This window comes from Bufo bufo, chromosome 8 (genome assembly GCF_905171765.1).
Source record: "Bufo bufo chromosome 8, aBufBuf1.1, whole genome shotgun sequence".
Classification (NCBI taxonomy): Eukaryota; Metazoa; Chordata; class Amphibia; order Anura; family Bufonidae; genus Bufo; species Bufo bufo.
The window spans coordinates 185249937-185265880 of NC_053396.1; the positions used below are offsets into that span (position 1 = coordinate 185249937).

The window sequence follows — 15944 nt, forward strand, 5'->3', positions numbered from 1 at the left end:
GCGCTACATCTCCTGTATAACATTTGCGCATCCTAAATATCTGTGACATTCAGTGTAATTTATTTGTGCATACACTTACAAAACCTGCGCTACTGTACGTGTGACATACTTGCAAGCATATATACCATTTAATATGCTCAAGGCGAGCAGTAAGGGACAGGGAAGTGGCCGTTCTGCTGATGGTGCACGCAGAGGAAAACCGTGTCTGCTGCCAGAGCACAAGAAACACACTCATCCACGATACCTAGCTTCATGTCCCAGTTTGCAGGGCGGCGCAGGACACCACTCTCGAAGTCAGATCAGCGCGACCATGTGGTCAGTTGGATTGCAGCAGATAATGCTTCCAGTCGGTTAAGCACCATCCTGTCTTCCACAAAGTCCAGTCTCAGTAGCCAAGAGTCTGGTCATCAGAATCCTCACCCAGATGCTCCTTCCTCCCACCATGGAGAATCTTGCCAAATAAGTGATCCCACACTTGGATATTCCGAGAAGCTCTTTTCATCTCCATCCCTTTATTTGAGCCTCTCGTCAAGCCTGCTTGAAGAGGGACATGAGGAGATTGTGTGCACTGATGCCCAAACTCTTGAGCATCCACAGTCACAAGAAGATAACGGTGGGGAATGGCAATTAGTGTTTAACAAGGTGGATGATGATGAGACACAGTTGCCAATAAGTCAACAGCAATTAGTGTCTCAAGAGGTTGATGAGACACAGTTGTCAATAAGTGAGGTCCTTGTTAGGTCAGCAAGTCAGGAGGATGACCAGAGTGAATACGTGGAAGAGGAGGTGGTGGACGATGAAGTCACTGACCCAACCTGAGAAGGTAGCAAGCCGAGCGAGGACAGCAGTACAGAGGGGGAGGGATCCGCAGCACCGCAACAGGCTGGAAGAGGCAGTGGGGTGGCAAAAGGGAGAAGGCGGTCCACTCCAAACAGGCCCGCAACTGTTCCGTGGAGCACCCTCTTGCGGCAACCTCCCTTGGCAAGGGGTAAGTGTTCTGCAGTCTGGCGCTTTTTTGAGGAAAGTGCGTACGATAAAAGAATTGTCATTTGCATCCTGTGCCATACCAAAATGAGCAGGGGCGTGAACACTAGCAACCTCACCACCACCAGCATGATCCGCCACATGGCATCAAAGCACCGTAATAGGTGGGCCAAATGCCTGGATCCACAATCAGTGTCTGTGGGTCACACCACTGCCTCCTCTGCCCCTGTGTTATGTGCTGGCCAATCCCCTGTCCAAGATGCAGGCGTGGAAGCCTCCTGCCCTGCACCTGGACCTTTGCAAGCACCATCATCTAGCACATCCACTTCTGAGTCCCAGCGCAGCGTAGAGATGTCCATACCCCAGGCCTTTAAACGAAAGAGCAAATACCCAGCCACCCACCCACAGGCCATAGGACTAAATGCACACCTTTCCAAATTGCTGGCCCTGGAAATATTGCCATTTAGGCTCGTGATCACTGAGGCTTTCCGCAGCCTGATGGAGGAGGCCGTCCATCGTTACTCAGTCCCCAACTGCCACTATTTTTCCTAGTGTGATATCCCTGCCTTACACCAGCATGTGTCCTGTAACATCACCCGTGCCCTGAACAAAGCAGTTATTGGGAAGGTCCACTTAACGACTGACACATGGACAAGTGCTTTTGGCCAGGGATGCTACATTCCCCTAACGGCACACTGGGTGAACGTTGTGGAGACCGGGAGCGAGTCGTACCCTGGGATGGCACAGGTGCCAATGATGCCAAGGATTGCAGACTCTACTTCCATCAGGATTTCCGCCACCACCTACATTAGTGGCTGCAACCCCCCCCCTTCTCATGCTCCACCTTCTCCTCCACTTCCACCTCTGAATTATCATCTTGCAGCATTAGTAAGCCATCAGTCAGTATCTGGAAGCAGTGTAGCACTGCAGTGGGGAAGCAGCAACAGGCCAAGCTGAAACTAATTTCCTTAGGTGACAAACAGCACGCCGCCGCAGAGTTGTGGCAGGGTATAAGGGACCAGACTAAGCTGTGGCTCTCGCCACTTAAAGGGGTTGTCCGGGTTCAGAGATGAACCCGGATATACCACCATTATCACCCTGGCAGCCCCCCTGACTTGAGCATCGGAGCAGTTCAAGGTGCTGGCCTGACCTGCCGCCAGTGTTTTGTCAGATTGGGTATTTAGTGCTGCTGGGAGCATAATAACTGATAAGCGCATCCGCCTGCCAACTGAAAATGCTGACAGGTTGGCTCTTATCAAAATGAACAAGGCCTGGATTGCACCTGACTACTCTACTCCACCAGAGGAAAGCGGCTGAACATAAAGGCACTTTAAATGTGGCTTTTATGGTGTATTGAATACACTGTATTCCCATGAACCCCTTCCACCACAAAAAAGGGTATATGGGTTAATCTTCCTTTTCTCGCCCTCCTCCATCTTATCAACATGCTCATTAGGTAGCCCTCTCTCCTAATGTTTTAGAGGGTCAGCTCAGCAGCAGACCCTCACCCCTAATGTTTTATAGGATCACCAGCAGGCCCTTGCCCATAATGTTTTAGATGGTCAGATCAGCAGCAGTTCCTCGCCACTAATGTTTTAGAGGCTAAGCTCATCAGCATACCCTCATCCCTATTTTTTTAGATGGTCAGATCAGCAGCAGGCACTCATCCTTAATGTTTTAGATGGTCAGCTGAGCAGCAGACCCTCACCCCTAATGTTTTAGATGGTCAGATCAGCAGCAGACCCTCACCCCTAATATTTTAGATGGTCAGATCATCAGCAGGCCCTCACCCTTAATATTTTAGAGGGTCAGCTCAGCAGCAGACCCTTACCCCTAATGTTTTAGATGGTCAGATCAGCAGCAGACCCTCACCCCTAATATTTTAGATGGTCAGATCATCAGCAGGCCCTCAACCTTAATGTTTTAGAGGGTCAACTCAGCAGCAGACCCTTACCCCTAATTTTTTAGATGGTCAGCTCAGCAGCAGGCCCTTGCCCCTAATGTTTTAGAGGGTCAGCTCAGCAGCAGACCTTCATCCCTATTTTTTTTTAGATGGTCAGATCAGCAGCAGGCCCTTGCCCCTAATGTTTTAGATGGTCAGCTCAGCAGCAGACCCTCATCCCTAATGTTTTAGATGGTCAGCTCAGCAGCAGACCCTCATCCCTAATGTTTTAGATGGTCAGATCAGCAGCAGACCCTCACCCCTAATTTTTTAGATGGTCAGCTCAGCAGCAGACCCTCACCCCTAATTTTTTAGATGGTCAGATCAGCAGCAGGCCATCCGCTTAATGTGTTAAATGGTCAGCTCAGCAGCAGACCCTTACTCCTAGTTTTTTAGATGGTCAGGTCAGCAGCAGGCCCTCGCCCCTAATGTCACCAGCAGGCCAGCAATCATAATTTTTCAAGGGTGTGAATGATGCATTCCTTTATGTGTAATAAAGGGTGTATCGGAGTGCCACTTTCTTGTAACTTTTGGCAGCACTTGCACATTATATACAAATATATATATATATATATATATATATATATAGTGAAGAAAATCCGCAGCACTCCTTGAAGTATAGAAAAAATGTGGTTTTATTCACACATGTCAAAATGAGACAACGTTTCGGTTCTCTCCCAGAACCTTTTTCAAGTCAAGACTACCACGTGTGTATCAAATGTATGACAAATCCGACAGAGCAGTGCATTCTCAAACACACTGTTAACAGCCTCAACCATGCGTTTACCCATAGCCATATATGTCAGCATCATTTTGACATTATTTACTACTGCTGTCTTTCCGTTAAAGAGTTTGAAAGGGGAAGGAAAAGAAAGACAGAAATATGAGAGAAAATTACGAGTGCTACAAGAACTCAGTGGGCCAGATTTATCACTTCTCTGACAGCTCACTCCACTTTCACATATGGCTAAAGTCAGTTTTTGTCACGAGGGTATCAAAAGCCACGTCTGACTCCGTTATACCCGGGGTCAGGAAGTCGCAGCGGGTGGCTGCGCGCTCTATATCTAAAGATCACGTTGTTTCTTAGTGATTGTTTTCTGTGTTTGCCTTGCTATCCTTTTTGTCTCACTCAGGGATCCGTAGCTTCTCCTCCTCAGCTGTTTCTTGTCTGCCACTCCCAACCTCCTTATATTCTCCCCTCACACTTCTCTAGTTGCCAGTTATAGAGCTTCCTGCCTGGACTTCTATACTGACCCACTGGAGTTGTGAATCCTGGTTGTCGTTCCAGAGTGCTACCCTCCGGATCCCTGATGGACTTCTTGTTGTCTCCTGTTGTCGCCCACCTGGGATTATATGTTGAGTCTGTATTGTCTGTCCTCCCCTTGGTGTTTTCCTTTAGAGCTAGTGGTGCGGACTAGTGTTCCCACCGCCCTGTTCACTATCTAGGGCTCAGCTTAGGGAAAGCCAGGGTTTTAAGCACGTGATCGGCGTACGGGTGAGGAACCCGTCTAGGGACGTCAGGGCAGCCAGGTGCCAGCCGCAAGGTGAGTCAGGGGTCACCACCTTCCCTCTCACTTGGGCAGGGCCTTCCTCTTTCCCTCCCTCTGTGTCACGTATGTGATAGTCACGCCGATCGTGATATTATAACTGGCCCTTACTTTTTTAGAAAAAAAAAATAATAATTTTTTGTTGTTTTTTTTTCTCTACTTAGAATCCAATATGGATCCTATTGCTGCCTTGGCAAAACAGCTTCAAGGCCTGTCTTTGGAGGTGGCAGGATTGAAGGCGTCTGTTCTCCAACAACAGCAGCAAATGCAGCAGACCGCAAGCCCAGCGGTTGCTATGGGTAACCAGGTTGTTACAGAACCCAAGGTTGTTCTTCCTGACAGATTTTCTGGGGGAAGGGACAAATTTGCGACGTTCCGTGAGGCCTGCAAATTATATTTTAAGTTGCGCCCTTACTCCTCAGGTAATGAAGAACAGCGGGTAGGGATTGTCATTTCCCTGCTTCAGGGGGACCCGCAATCCTGGGCGTTCTTGTTACCCCCTGGTTCCCAGGCTCTCCGGTCAGTGGAGGGATTTTTTGGGGCTTTGGGTCTCATATATGATGACCCTGACCGAGTCGCCCTGGCTGAGTCGAAGTTACGGAGACTCGTACAGGGAGATCGGTCAGCAGAGGAATATTGCTCAGAGTTCCGTAGGTGGGCTACGGATACTCAGTGGAACGACCCGGCTCTCAGGAGTCAGTTCTGCTCTGGGTTATCTGAAAGGGTTAAGGATGCACTGGCGCTGTATGAGACCCCCCTTTCCCTTGATGCTGTTATGTCCCTCTCTATCAGAATAGATAGACGTCTTAGGGAGAGATCGAAAATTCCTCAGCAATTGGTTACCTCTCCCAAGCAACAGTTAGTCTGTACTGACTTAGATGAGCCTATGCAGCTAGGCGGAACTTCTCGTCAGGCCCGTCCTCCTGAGGTTCGCCGTAGGGGGGGGGGCTTGTTTTTTCTGTGGGGGAAAGGGTCATTTCATTAATGTCTGTCCCTCCTTTCTCAAAAACAATAGACCGTCGGAAAACTACTAACCCCAGGCTGTGCGGAGGATGTCAGCCGGGGGGTATACGTTTCCTCCATACGAACATCTCAATTTGTGTTACCAGCGGTTATTGTTTTTGGTGTTAAGACGGAGTCTATTTATTTTTTTCTAGACAGTGGAGCAGGGGTAAATTTGATAGATGCCCATTTTGCCCGCACTATGGGTTTGTCTCTCTGTACGCTGCAGAGACCTATTCCTGTATTCGCTATAGATTCTGCTCCTCTGTCTCAGAGAAACCTCACCCACATTGTTCATAATTTACACCTTCGGGTAGGGGACCACCATAATGAGTGTCTTTCGTGTTACGTTCTGGAGGGCCTTCCCTCTCCTGTGGTATTGGGTCTTCCCTGGTTGGTAGCGCACAATCCAGTGGTGGATTGGCAGGCCAGGGAGATATTGGAGTGGAGTGAGCATTGCAGAGAGAATTGCTTAAATAACAATTGCTTAATCGCCTCCATAGCTTCCCTACCTACATTTATTTCGGACTTTGAGGACGTTTTTTCTGAAAAGGGTTGTCAGAAGCTACCACCTCATCGTCCTTATGATTGCCCGGTTAACCTGATTCCCGGTGCAAAATTACCCAAGTCCAGGTTGTATAATCTTTCGGGTCCCGAGAGACAAGCCATGAAAGATTATATCTCCGAGAGTCTGGCTAAGGGACACATCAGACCCTCTTCTTCACCCGTGGCTGCAGGGTTTTTCTTTGTTAAAAAGAAAGATGGGGGCCTGCGTCCTTGCCTAGATTTCCGTGAGCTAAACCGGATAACCATCCGAGACCCATACCCTCTTCCTCTCATTCCTGACCTTTTTAATCAGATTGCGGGTGCTAAGTGGTTCTCCAAACTTGATCTTAGGGGGGCATACAATCTGATTCGTATCAAGGAAGGGGATGAGTGGAAGACAGCTTTTAACACCCCTGAGGGGCATTATGAAAATCTAGTTATGCCTTTCGGTCTGACCAATGCCCCTGCTGTCTTCCAACATTTCGTTAATGATATTTTTAGTCATCTCATCGGCAGGTTTGTAGTCATATACCTAGATGATATCTTAATTTATTCGGCTGATCTGAAAACACATGAGGTGCATGTCAGGCAAGTACTGCAGGTCCTACGGACGAATAAATTATATGCAAAAATTGAAAAATGTGTCTTCGCCGTTCAGGAAATACAGTTCCTGGGATATCTATTATCTGCTTCAGGTTTCCGTATGGATCCTGGGAAGGTCCAGGCAATTTTAGATTGGGATCTTTCTGAGAACCTTAAAGCCCTACAACGGTTTTTGGGTTTCGCAAATTTCTATAGAAAGTTCATTAAAAATTATTCAGTGATCGTTAAACCCCTTACAGACATGACTAGGAAGGGGACTGATTTTTCCAAATGGTCTGACGCCGCTAAAAATGCATTTTCCTCTCTAAAAGAGAGGTTTACCTCAGCACCTGTTCTAATTCAACCTGATGTCTTCCAGCCTTTTATTGTTGAGGTAGATGCGTCAGAGGTGGGAGTGGGGGCTGTATTGTCTCAGGGTACGTCTCCTGGCAAATGGCGTCCTTGCGCTTTCTTTTCCAAAAAATTATCTTCTGCAGAGAAGAACTATGATATTGGAAATAGGGAACTGTTGGCGATTAAACTGGCGCTTGAAGAGTGGCGTCACTTCTTAGAGGGAGCAATCCACCCCGTCACGGTGATTACGGATCACAAAAACCTTCTGTACCTAGAATCGGCTAAGCGTCTCACCCCTAGACAAGCTAGGTGGTCGCTATTCTTTACCAGATTTAACTTTGTAATCACCTATCGTCCTGGGGCAAAAAATACCAAGGCAGACGCATTATCTCGTAGTTTCCCTGGAGGGGGTAATGTTAGTGATCCGGTACCTATTTTACAAAGAGGAGTGGTTGTCTCTGCTGTACACTCTGTTCTAGAGGGAAAGGTGTTAGAGGCCCAGGGGGACGCCCCGGCCTCTTGCCCCTCAGAGAAATTGTTTGTACCGTTAAACCTACGTTTTGAATTATTAAAAGAACATCATAATTCGACACTTGCTTGGCACCCGGGTAGTAAAGCAACCTTGGAGCTATTATCTCGTCGTTTTTGGTGGCCAAGGTTGCGTCAGGATGTAATAGATTTCGTGTCTACTTGCTCTACTTGTGCACGCGCGAAAGTCTCTCATACACGTCCAGCAGGGTCTTTATTGCCACTTTTCATCCCCAATAGGCCATGGACACATCTGTCAATGGATTTCATCACTGACTTGCCGTTGTCTGCGGGTAAAACTGTTATCTTGGTTGTAGTAGACAGGTTTAGCAAAATGGTACACTTTATTGCGTTACCTGCACTTCCTAATGCTAAGACTCTTGCTCAGGTGTTTATCAGTGAAATCGTGAAGCTTCATGGGGTCCCTTCCGATGTGGTTTCGGATCGGGGAACCCAGTTTATTTCTAAGTTTTGGAAAGCTTTTTGTTCCCGTTTGGGGGTACACTTGTCCTTTTCCTCAGCTTTCCATCCTCAGTCGAATGGACAGACTGAGCGTACCAACCAAAACCTAGAAACATATTTAAGGTGTTTTGTGTCTGAAAACCAAGAGTTGTGGTCATCATATTTACCGTTAGCTGAGTTTGCCATAAATAATCATTATCAGGAGTCCACTGGCAAGTCACCATTCCTTGGTGCATACGGTTTTCATCCCCAATTTTGTACTTTCAAAGAGGGGGGGTCTTCTGGGGTTCCCGAAAAGGAAAGGTTTTCTTCGTCTCTTTCATCGGTATGGCAGAAGGTGCAAGCTAACTTGAAAAAGATGAGTGGTAAATATAAATGCATGGCCGATAAGAAACGGTCGCCAGGTCCGGACCTAGGAGTGAATGACTATGTGTGGTTGTCTACTAGGAATATTAAGTTGAAGGTTCCCTCTTGGAAACTGGGCCCTAGGTTCATTGGTCCTTATAAAATAGTAGCCGTCATTAACCCTGTGGCTTTTCGCCTGGAGCTACCTCAGACTTTTAAGATCCATAACGTCTTCCATAAATCGTTACTCAAGAAGTATGTTCCACCTCTAGAACCATCACCGCTGCCACCTCCTCCTGTTATTGTGGATGGTAATCTGGAGTTTCAAATAGCCAGAATTGTTGATTCTTGTCGGGTCCGCCGCTCTCTTCAGTATCTGGTGCATTGGAGGGGTTACGGTCCCGAGGAAAGAATGTGGGTTCCAGCGTCAGAGGTAAACGCCAACAGGTTAATTCAGGCTTTCCATGCCTCTCATCCGGAGAGACCTGGTCCTGAGTGTCCGGAGGCCCCTCGTGAAAGGGGGGGTACTGTCACGAGGGTATCAAGAGCCACGTCTGACTCTGTTATACCCGGGGTCAGGAAGTCGCAGCGGGTGGCTGCGCGCTCTATATCTAAAGATCACGTTGTTTCTTAGTGATTGTTTTCTGTGTTTGCCTTGCTATCCTTTTTGTCTCACTCAGGGATCCGTAGTTTCTCCTCCTCAGCTGTTTCTTGTCTGCCACTCCCAACCTCCTTATATTCTCCCCTCACACTTCTCTAGTTGCCAGTTATAGAGCTTCCTGCCTGGACTTCTATACTGACCCACTGGAGTTGTGAATCCTGGTTGTCGTTCCAGAGTGCTACCCTCCGGATCCCTGTTGGACTTCTTGTTGTCTCCTGTTGTCGCCCACCTGGGATTATATGTTGAGTCTGTACAGGGAGTGCAGAATTATTAGGCAAGTTGTATTTTTGAGGATTAATTTTATTATTGAACAACAACCATGTTCTCAATGAACCCAAAAAACTCATTAATATCAAAGCTGAATATTTTTGGAAGTAGTTTTTAGTTTGTTTTTAGTTTTAGCTATTTTAGGGGGATATCTGTGTGTGCAGGTGACTATTACTGTGCATAATTATTAGGCAACTTAACAAAAAACTAATATATACCCATTTCAATTATTTATTTTTACCAGTGAAACCAATATAACATCTCAACATTCACAAATATACATTTCTGACATTCAAAAACAAAACAAAAACTAATCAGTGACCAATATAGCCACCTTTCTTTGCAAGGACACTCAAAAGCCTGTCATCCATGGATTCTGTCAGTGTTTTGATCTGTTCACCATCAACATTGCGTGCAGCAACCACAGCCTCCCAGACACTGTTCAGAGAGGTGTACTGTTTTCCCTCCTTGTAAATCTCACATTTGATGATGGACCACAGGTTCTCAATGGGGTTCAGATCAGGTGAACAAGGAGGCCATGTCATTAGATTTTCTTCTTTTATACCCTTTCTTGCCAGCCACGCTGTGGAGTACTTGGACGCGTGTGATGGAGCATTGTCCTGCATGAAAATCATGTTTTTCTTGAAGGATGCAGACTTCTTCCTGTACCACTGCTTGAAGAAGGTGTCTTCCAGAAACTGGCAGTAGGACTGGGAGTTGAGCTTGAATCCATCCTCAACCCGAAAAGGACCCATAAGCTCATCTTTGATGATACCAGCCCAAACCAGTACTCCACCTCCACCTTGCTGGCGTCTGAGTCGGACTGGAGCTTTCTGCCCTTTACCAATCCAGCCACGGCCCATTCATCTGGCCCATCAAGACTCACTCTCATTTCATCAGTCCATAAAACCTTTGAAAAATTAGTCTTGAGATATTTCTTGGCCCAGTCTTGACGTTTCAGCTTGTGTCTCTTGTTCAGTGGTGGTCGTCTTTCAGCCTTTCTTACCTTGGCCATGTCTCTGAGTATTGCACACCTTGTGCTTTTGGGCACTCCAGTGATGTTGCAGCTCTGAAATATGGCCAAACTGGTGGCAAGTGGCATCTTGGCAGCTGCACGCTTGACTTTTCTCAGTTCATGGGCAGTTATTTTGCGCCTTGGTTTTTCCACACGCTTCTTGCGACCCTGTTGACTATTTTGAATGAAACGCTTGATTGTTCGATGATCACGCTTCAGAAGCTTTGCAATTTTAAGAGTGCTGCATCCCTCTGCAAGATATCTCACTATTTTTGACTTTTCTGAGCCTGTCAAGTCCTTCTTTTGACCCATTTTGCCAAAGGAAAGGAAGTTACCTAATAATTATGCACACCTGATATAGGGTGTTGATGTCATTAGACCACACCCCTTTTCATTACAGAGATGCACATCACCTAATATGCTTAATTGGTAGTAGGCTTTCGAGCCTTTACAGCTTGGAGTAAGACAACATGCATAAAGAGGATGATGTGGTCAAAATACTCATTTGCCTAATAATTCTGTACAGGGTGTATTGTCTGTCCTCCCCTTGGTGTTTTCCTTTAGAGCTAGTGGTGCGGACTAGTGTTCCCACCGCCCTGTTCACTATCTAGGGCTCAGCTTAGGGAAAGCCAGGGTTTTAGGCACGTGATCGGCGTACGGGTGAGGAACCCGTCTAGGGACGTCAGGGCAGCCAGGTGCCAGCCGCAAGGTGAGTCAGGGGTCACCACCTTCCCTCTCACTTGGGCAGAGCCTTCCTCTTTCCCTCCCTCTGTGTCACGTATGTGATAGTCACGCCGATCGTGATAGTTTTAGCCAAGTCAGATTTCTGATCGTCCCTTTAAGACTGTAATAAATGTGGTTTGACGGTAGCAGTTTATCCGTCAGTAAGCAGCTTTACAAAAGTCGCACGTCCTTATGAAAAAGTTGCATGTTCTAATAAAAGGTCTCATAAGATAAGCATGGTCCTCACTGGAGTGAAATTGCAAATTTTTTTGCGACTTTTTTGCGACTTTTTAAATAGTCCCAATAGTAAATCTGTCTAGAGATTCATTTACATAAGAAAACACACCCACTTTCAGAAAACTGGCGAGCATAGTGCAGAGCAGAAAAAAGTCACATATTTGTGCGCAGTTTTAGCGTTTGCACATTTTTTTGCGACTTTTTTCACTCCATTATTCTGACTTGAGCTAATGATAAATCTGGCCCAGTGTGTCATACACCATAGAAACATAGAAACATAGAATGTGTCGGCAGATAAGAACCATTTGGCCCATCTAGTCTGCCCAATATACTGAATACTATGAATATCCCCTGGCCCTATCTTATACAGTATGAAGGATGGCCTTATGCCTATCCCATGCATGCTTAAACTCCTCCACTGTATTTGCAGCTACCACTTCTGCAGGAAGGCTATTCCATGCATCCACTACTCTCTCAGTAAAGTAATACTTCCTGATATTACTTTTAAACCTTTGCCCCTCTAATTTAAAACTATGTCCTCTTGTAGCAGTTTTTCTTCTTTTAAATATTCTCTCCTCTTTTACCTTGTTGATTCCCTTTATTTATTTAAAAGTTTCTATCATGTCCCCTCTGTCTCGTCTTTCTTCCAAGCTATACATGTTAAGGTCCTTTAATCTTTCCTGGTAAGTTTTATCCTGCAATCCATGTACCAGTTTAGTAGCTCTTCTCTGAACTCTCTCCAAAGTATCAATATACTTTTACAATTGACTCATTTGTTAGAATTGGACCCATCTTTACTTCTGGGTCCTAATGAAAAATCTATATTTGTCCAACGTACCCAAATATCACATGATATTTATAGTATTAGTGTTCTCTATATTAGCAGAGGGTTATTGGTGCCTTTTTGATGCCAGAGCCGAGGTATTACTGAAAGCTCTTTATCCCCTATAGTTACATGTACATTTCTCTTAATAAGAGGGTACTAAATCGGTTGCCGAGAGAAAAATATTTTTCCAAAGAGTAGATTTGCATCTGATTAAAGACCATGTGGCTGTCCAGTGTATAACGTTGAAAGTGTTGCACTTACCTGTCCATACACACCGCTCATATCCTGAAATACAGCATTAAACATGCCCAGGAGCTTCTGGAAGCTATCATTACTGTATTCAAAGCGGTTTCCAAACACAATGGAGCAAATTACATTTGAAACACACTGGGCTAGAAATCTGGTCGGGTCGACAAATTGTTCTGTATAAACAACATAAAAAATAATAATAATAGTGTGTTGTTTGTTTTTTCCACATAATAATAAAGCAGACAAGAAATTAAGAAATGAATGAAGGTAGGAAGGATGAGATTGAGAGAGGGAGGAATGGTAATTCTAATGCATCCTCAGGTTAACCTCCACTTTAATTTAAAGCTAATTTCTTTCTATGAAACTAATACCAGTGTGGGTAGTGGGCTAACAGTCTTACAAGTACAGCAGCCGCTGAGGAGCCAGTGTAGAAGATACAGTAGGAGTGGTAATAGCTCTGATGAGATGTTGTGGCACGGTGTACTCCCTAAGGCTGTTCCTTGGGGATCGGTGCAGTGGAAAGGTAATTTGAAGAATGAGGCCAGAAGTGAACGATTAACTGTCTCTTTTTACTAAGTGCAAAATATAACTTATGGTATATCTAACAGCAGAAAATTTAAAGTGCAGTTTATGGCACCAATTGCAATTAAGGAGATATAGAGGCAGGTTTGATCAGCATTTGCGGGTATAAGTGTCCACTGTAAAGTTCAGACTTGAGCTTTACCTGGGCTAGTGGCAGTTTTGGGTGGTGGGTATTTGAGCTGTTATTCTTCACCTTGCAGCATTGCCTGTAATTCAGGGTTTTGCTGTTTTGTCTCTGTGTTTTCATGAGGTAGGATTAGTTGGTCTCCCTGGGGACTTGTTCCAAAGAGCAGGAGCTCCGCAGTGTGCTTCCTCTCCCTTCCAAGGCTACTTAGGAACTCCCCACACCTGGCAGGAAATGGGACTAGCCCACTCCGACCAAGAGGGGAGGAACAGGGTGGTTAGGCCTGTTCCTGCCAACCTTTGCCATCCATGTCTTCCCTGCTGGGATGCTCGGCCAATACATAAATACAGGGAGTGCAGAATTATTAGGCAAGTTCTATTTTTGAGGATTAATTTTATTATTGAACAACAACCATGTTCTCAATGAACCCAAAAAACTCATTAATATCAAAGCTGAATATTTTTGGAAGTAGTTTTTAGTTTGTTTTTAGTTTTAGCTATTTTAGGGGGATATCTGTGTGTGCAGGTGACTATTACTGTGCATAATTATTAGGCAACTTAACAAAAAACAAATATATACCCATTTCAATTATTTATTTTTACCAGTGAAACCAATATAACATCTCAACATTCACAAATATACATTTCTGACATTCAAAAACAAAACAAGAACAAATCAGTGACCAATATAGCCACCTTTCTTTGCAAGGACACTCAAAAGCCTGCCATCCATGGATTCTGTCAGTGTTTTGATCTGTTCACCATCAACATTGCGTGCAGCAGCAACCACAGCCTCCCAGACACTGTTCAGAGCGGTGTACTGTTTTCCCTCCTTGTAAATCTCACATTTGATGATGGACCACAGGTTCTCAATGGGGTTCAGATCAGGTGAACAAGGAGGCCATGTCATTAGATTTTCTTCTTTTATACCCTTTCTTGCCAGCCACGCTGTGGAGTACTTGGACGCGTGTGATGGAGCATTGTCCTGCATGAAAATCATGTTTTTCTTGAAGGATGCAGACTTCTTCCTGTACCACTGCTTAAAGAAGGTGTCTTCCAGAAACTGGCAGTAGGACTGGGAGTTGAGCTTGACTCCATCCTCAACCCAAAAAGGCCCCACAAGCTCATCTTTGATGATACCAGCCCAAACCAGTACTCCACCTCCACCTTGCTGGCGTCTGAGTAGGACTGGAACTCTCTGCCCTTTACCAATCCAGCCACGGGCCAATCCATCTGGCCCATCAAGACTCACTCTCATTTCATCAGTCCATAAAACCTTAGAAAAATCAGTCTTGAGATATTTCTTGGCCCAGTCTTGACGTTTCAGCTTGTGTGTCTTGTTCAGTGGTGGTCGTCTTTCAGCCTTTCTTACCTTGGCCATGTCTCTGAGTATTGCACACCTTGTGCTTTTGGGCACTCCAGCGATGTTGCAGCTCTGAAATATGGCCAAACTGGTGGCAAGTGGCATCTTGGCAGCTGCACGCTTGACTTTTCTCAGTTCATGGGCAGTTATTTTGCGCCTTGGTTTTTCCACACGCTTCTTGCGACCCTGTTGACTATTTTGAATGAAACGCTTGATTGTTCGATGATCACGCTTCAGAAGCTTTGCAATTTTAAGAGTGCTGCATCCCTCTGCAAGATATCTCACTATTTTTGACTTTTCTGAGCCTGTCAAGTCCTTCTTTTGACCCATTTTGCCAAAGGAAAGGAAGTTGCCTAATAATTATGCACACCTGATATAGGGTGTTGATGTCATTAGACCACACCCCTTCTCATTACAGAGATGCACATCACCTAATATGCTTAATTGGTAGTAGGCTTTCGAGCCTATACAGCTTGGAGTAAGACAACATGCATAAAGAGGATGATGTGGTCAAAATACTAATTTGCCTAATAATTCTGTACAGGGTGTACATGCAAATATAATACACAACTATATACAATATATTTGTAGTTACCCCCAGGTCTTGGGTACTGCACAAGTATACCTTTGTGTCCTTGGACAGAGGTCCATACACGAGGGCCATACACCGAAAAAACTAATTTGGATGCAAAGCAAGTGAGCTTGCAACTGCGCAATGAGCGGTCCTGAGTCAGAATTCAAACCCAAAGATTCCTGTCTCTTAGGAAATAACTCTTCTCACTAAACTACCGGTTATGCTGGACTTCTCTTTTACTGAATCTATTGTCTAGGACACTTCTTGCCCCTTGAGTTTCTAGGCCTTGTTTTCTTGGACTTCCAAATAAAGTTTGACCATAACACTTTCTCCTTGTTAGATTGTTGGACTATTATCTTAGTCTAGGTCTGATTTCATCCTGTGCTACAATCATTGCTGATACCTGTGTACTGAACTTGGCTAAGCATTCATGATGTTACTTTCTAATCCCGCTTTTATACCTAACTCTGGCTGCTGACCAGACTCTCCCGATTGCTGCACCTATTGTTTCTGATCTCATCCTGTATTCTTTAGTACTGTTACAGCAATTAGACTCTGAACCGGTTCCACAGTCCACAGTCTTAATCTCCAGCATTGAAATCTATGACAATGACAAGCATTCGTAATACACTTTTCTCACATGGACTCAAAGCACAGGGATAGTTGTGTGGCTGGGGCAACTCCCTGGTAAATCAGTGGCTATCATATAAGAGCTTGACCTCAATGCACACTAAGGTCAGTTTAATAGAAAGCCAATTTGCCTATTTTTAGAATGTGAGATGGAAATGGAGTATCCAGAAAAAACCCTTGCATACATGGTGTCCCTGATTGGATTGAAAATCAGGACCCCAGAGCTGCAAGGCACTTTGGCTAAACCACCCTGGCGCTGTAACACATGCATGGCGACTTTACATGCACAGTAGTTTCCCTTCTATGAGAATTTCCATTAGTGACTGTATGTAATGCACCTAACTGGTTGGCGAGGATCTCAACTGCGGAGACGTTTTGCATTAACCAATACCCAGCCCAGAA

At 45.2% G+C, this 15944-nt stretch overlaps 1 protein-coding gene across 1 annotated transcript in view; it reads right to left on the reverse strand.

The window, feature by feature from the left end:
- LOC120978241 (cytochrome P450 2G1-like) overlaps positions 1-15944 on the reverse strand; it is a 112841-nt gene that overhangs the window by 39500 nt on the left and 57397 nt on the right. The window contains exon 4 of the mRNA XM_040406478.1: positions 12283-12443. Coding sequence (XP_040262412.1) covers positions 12283-12443 — 161 coding nt within the window. The remainder of the gene's footprint in view (positions 1-12282; positions 12444-15944) is intronic.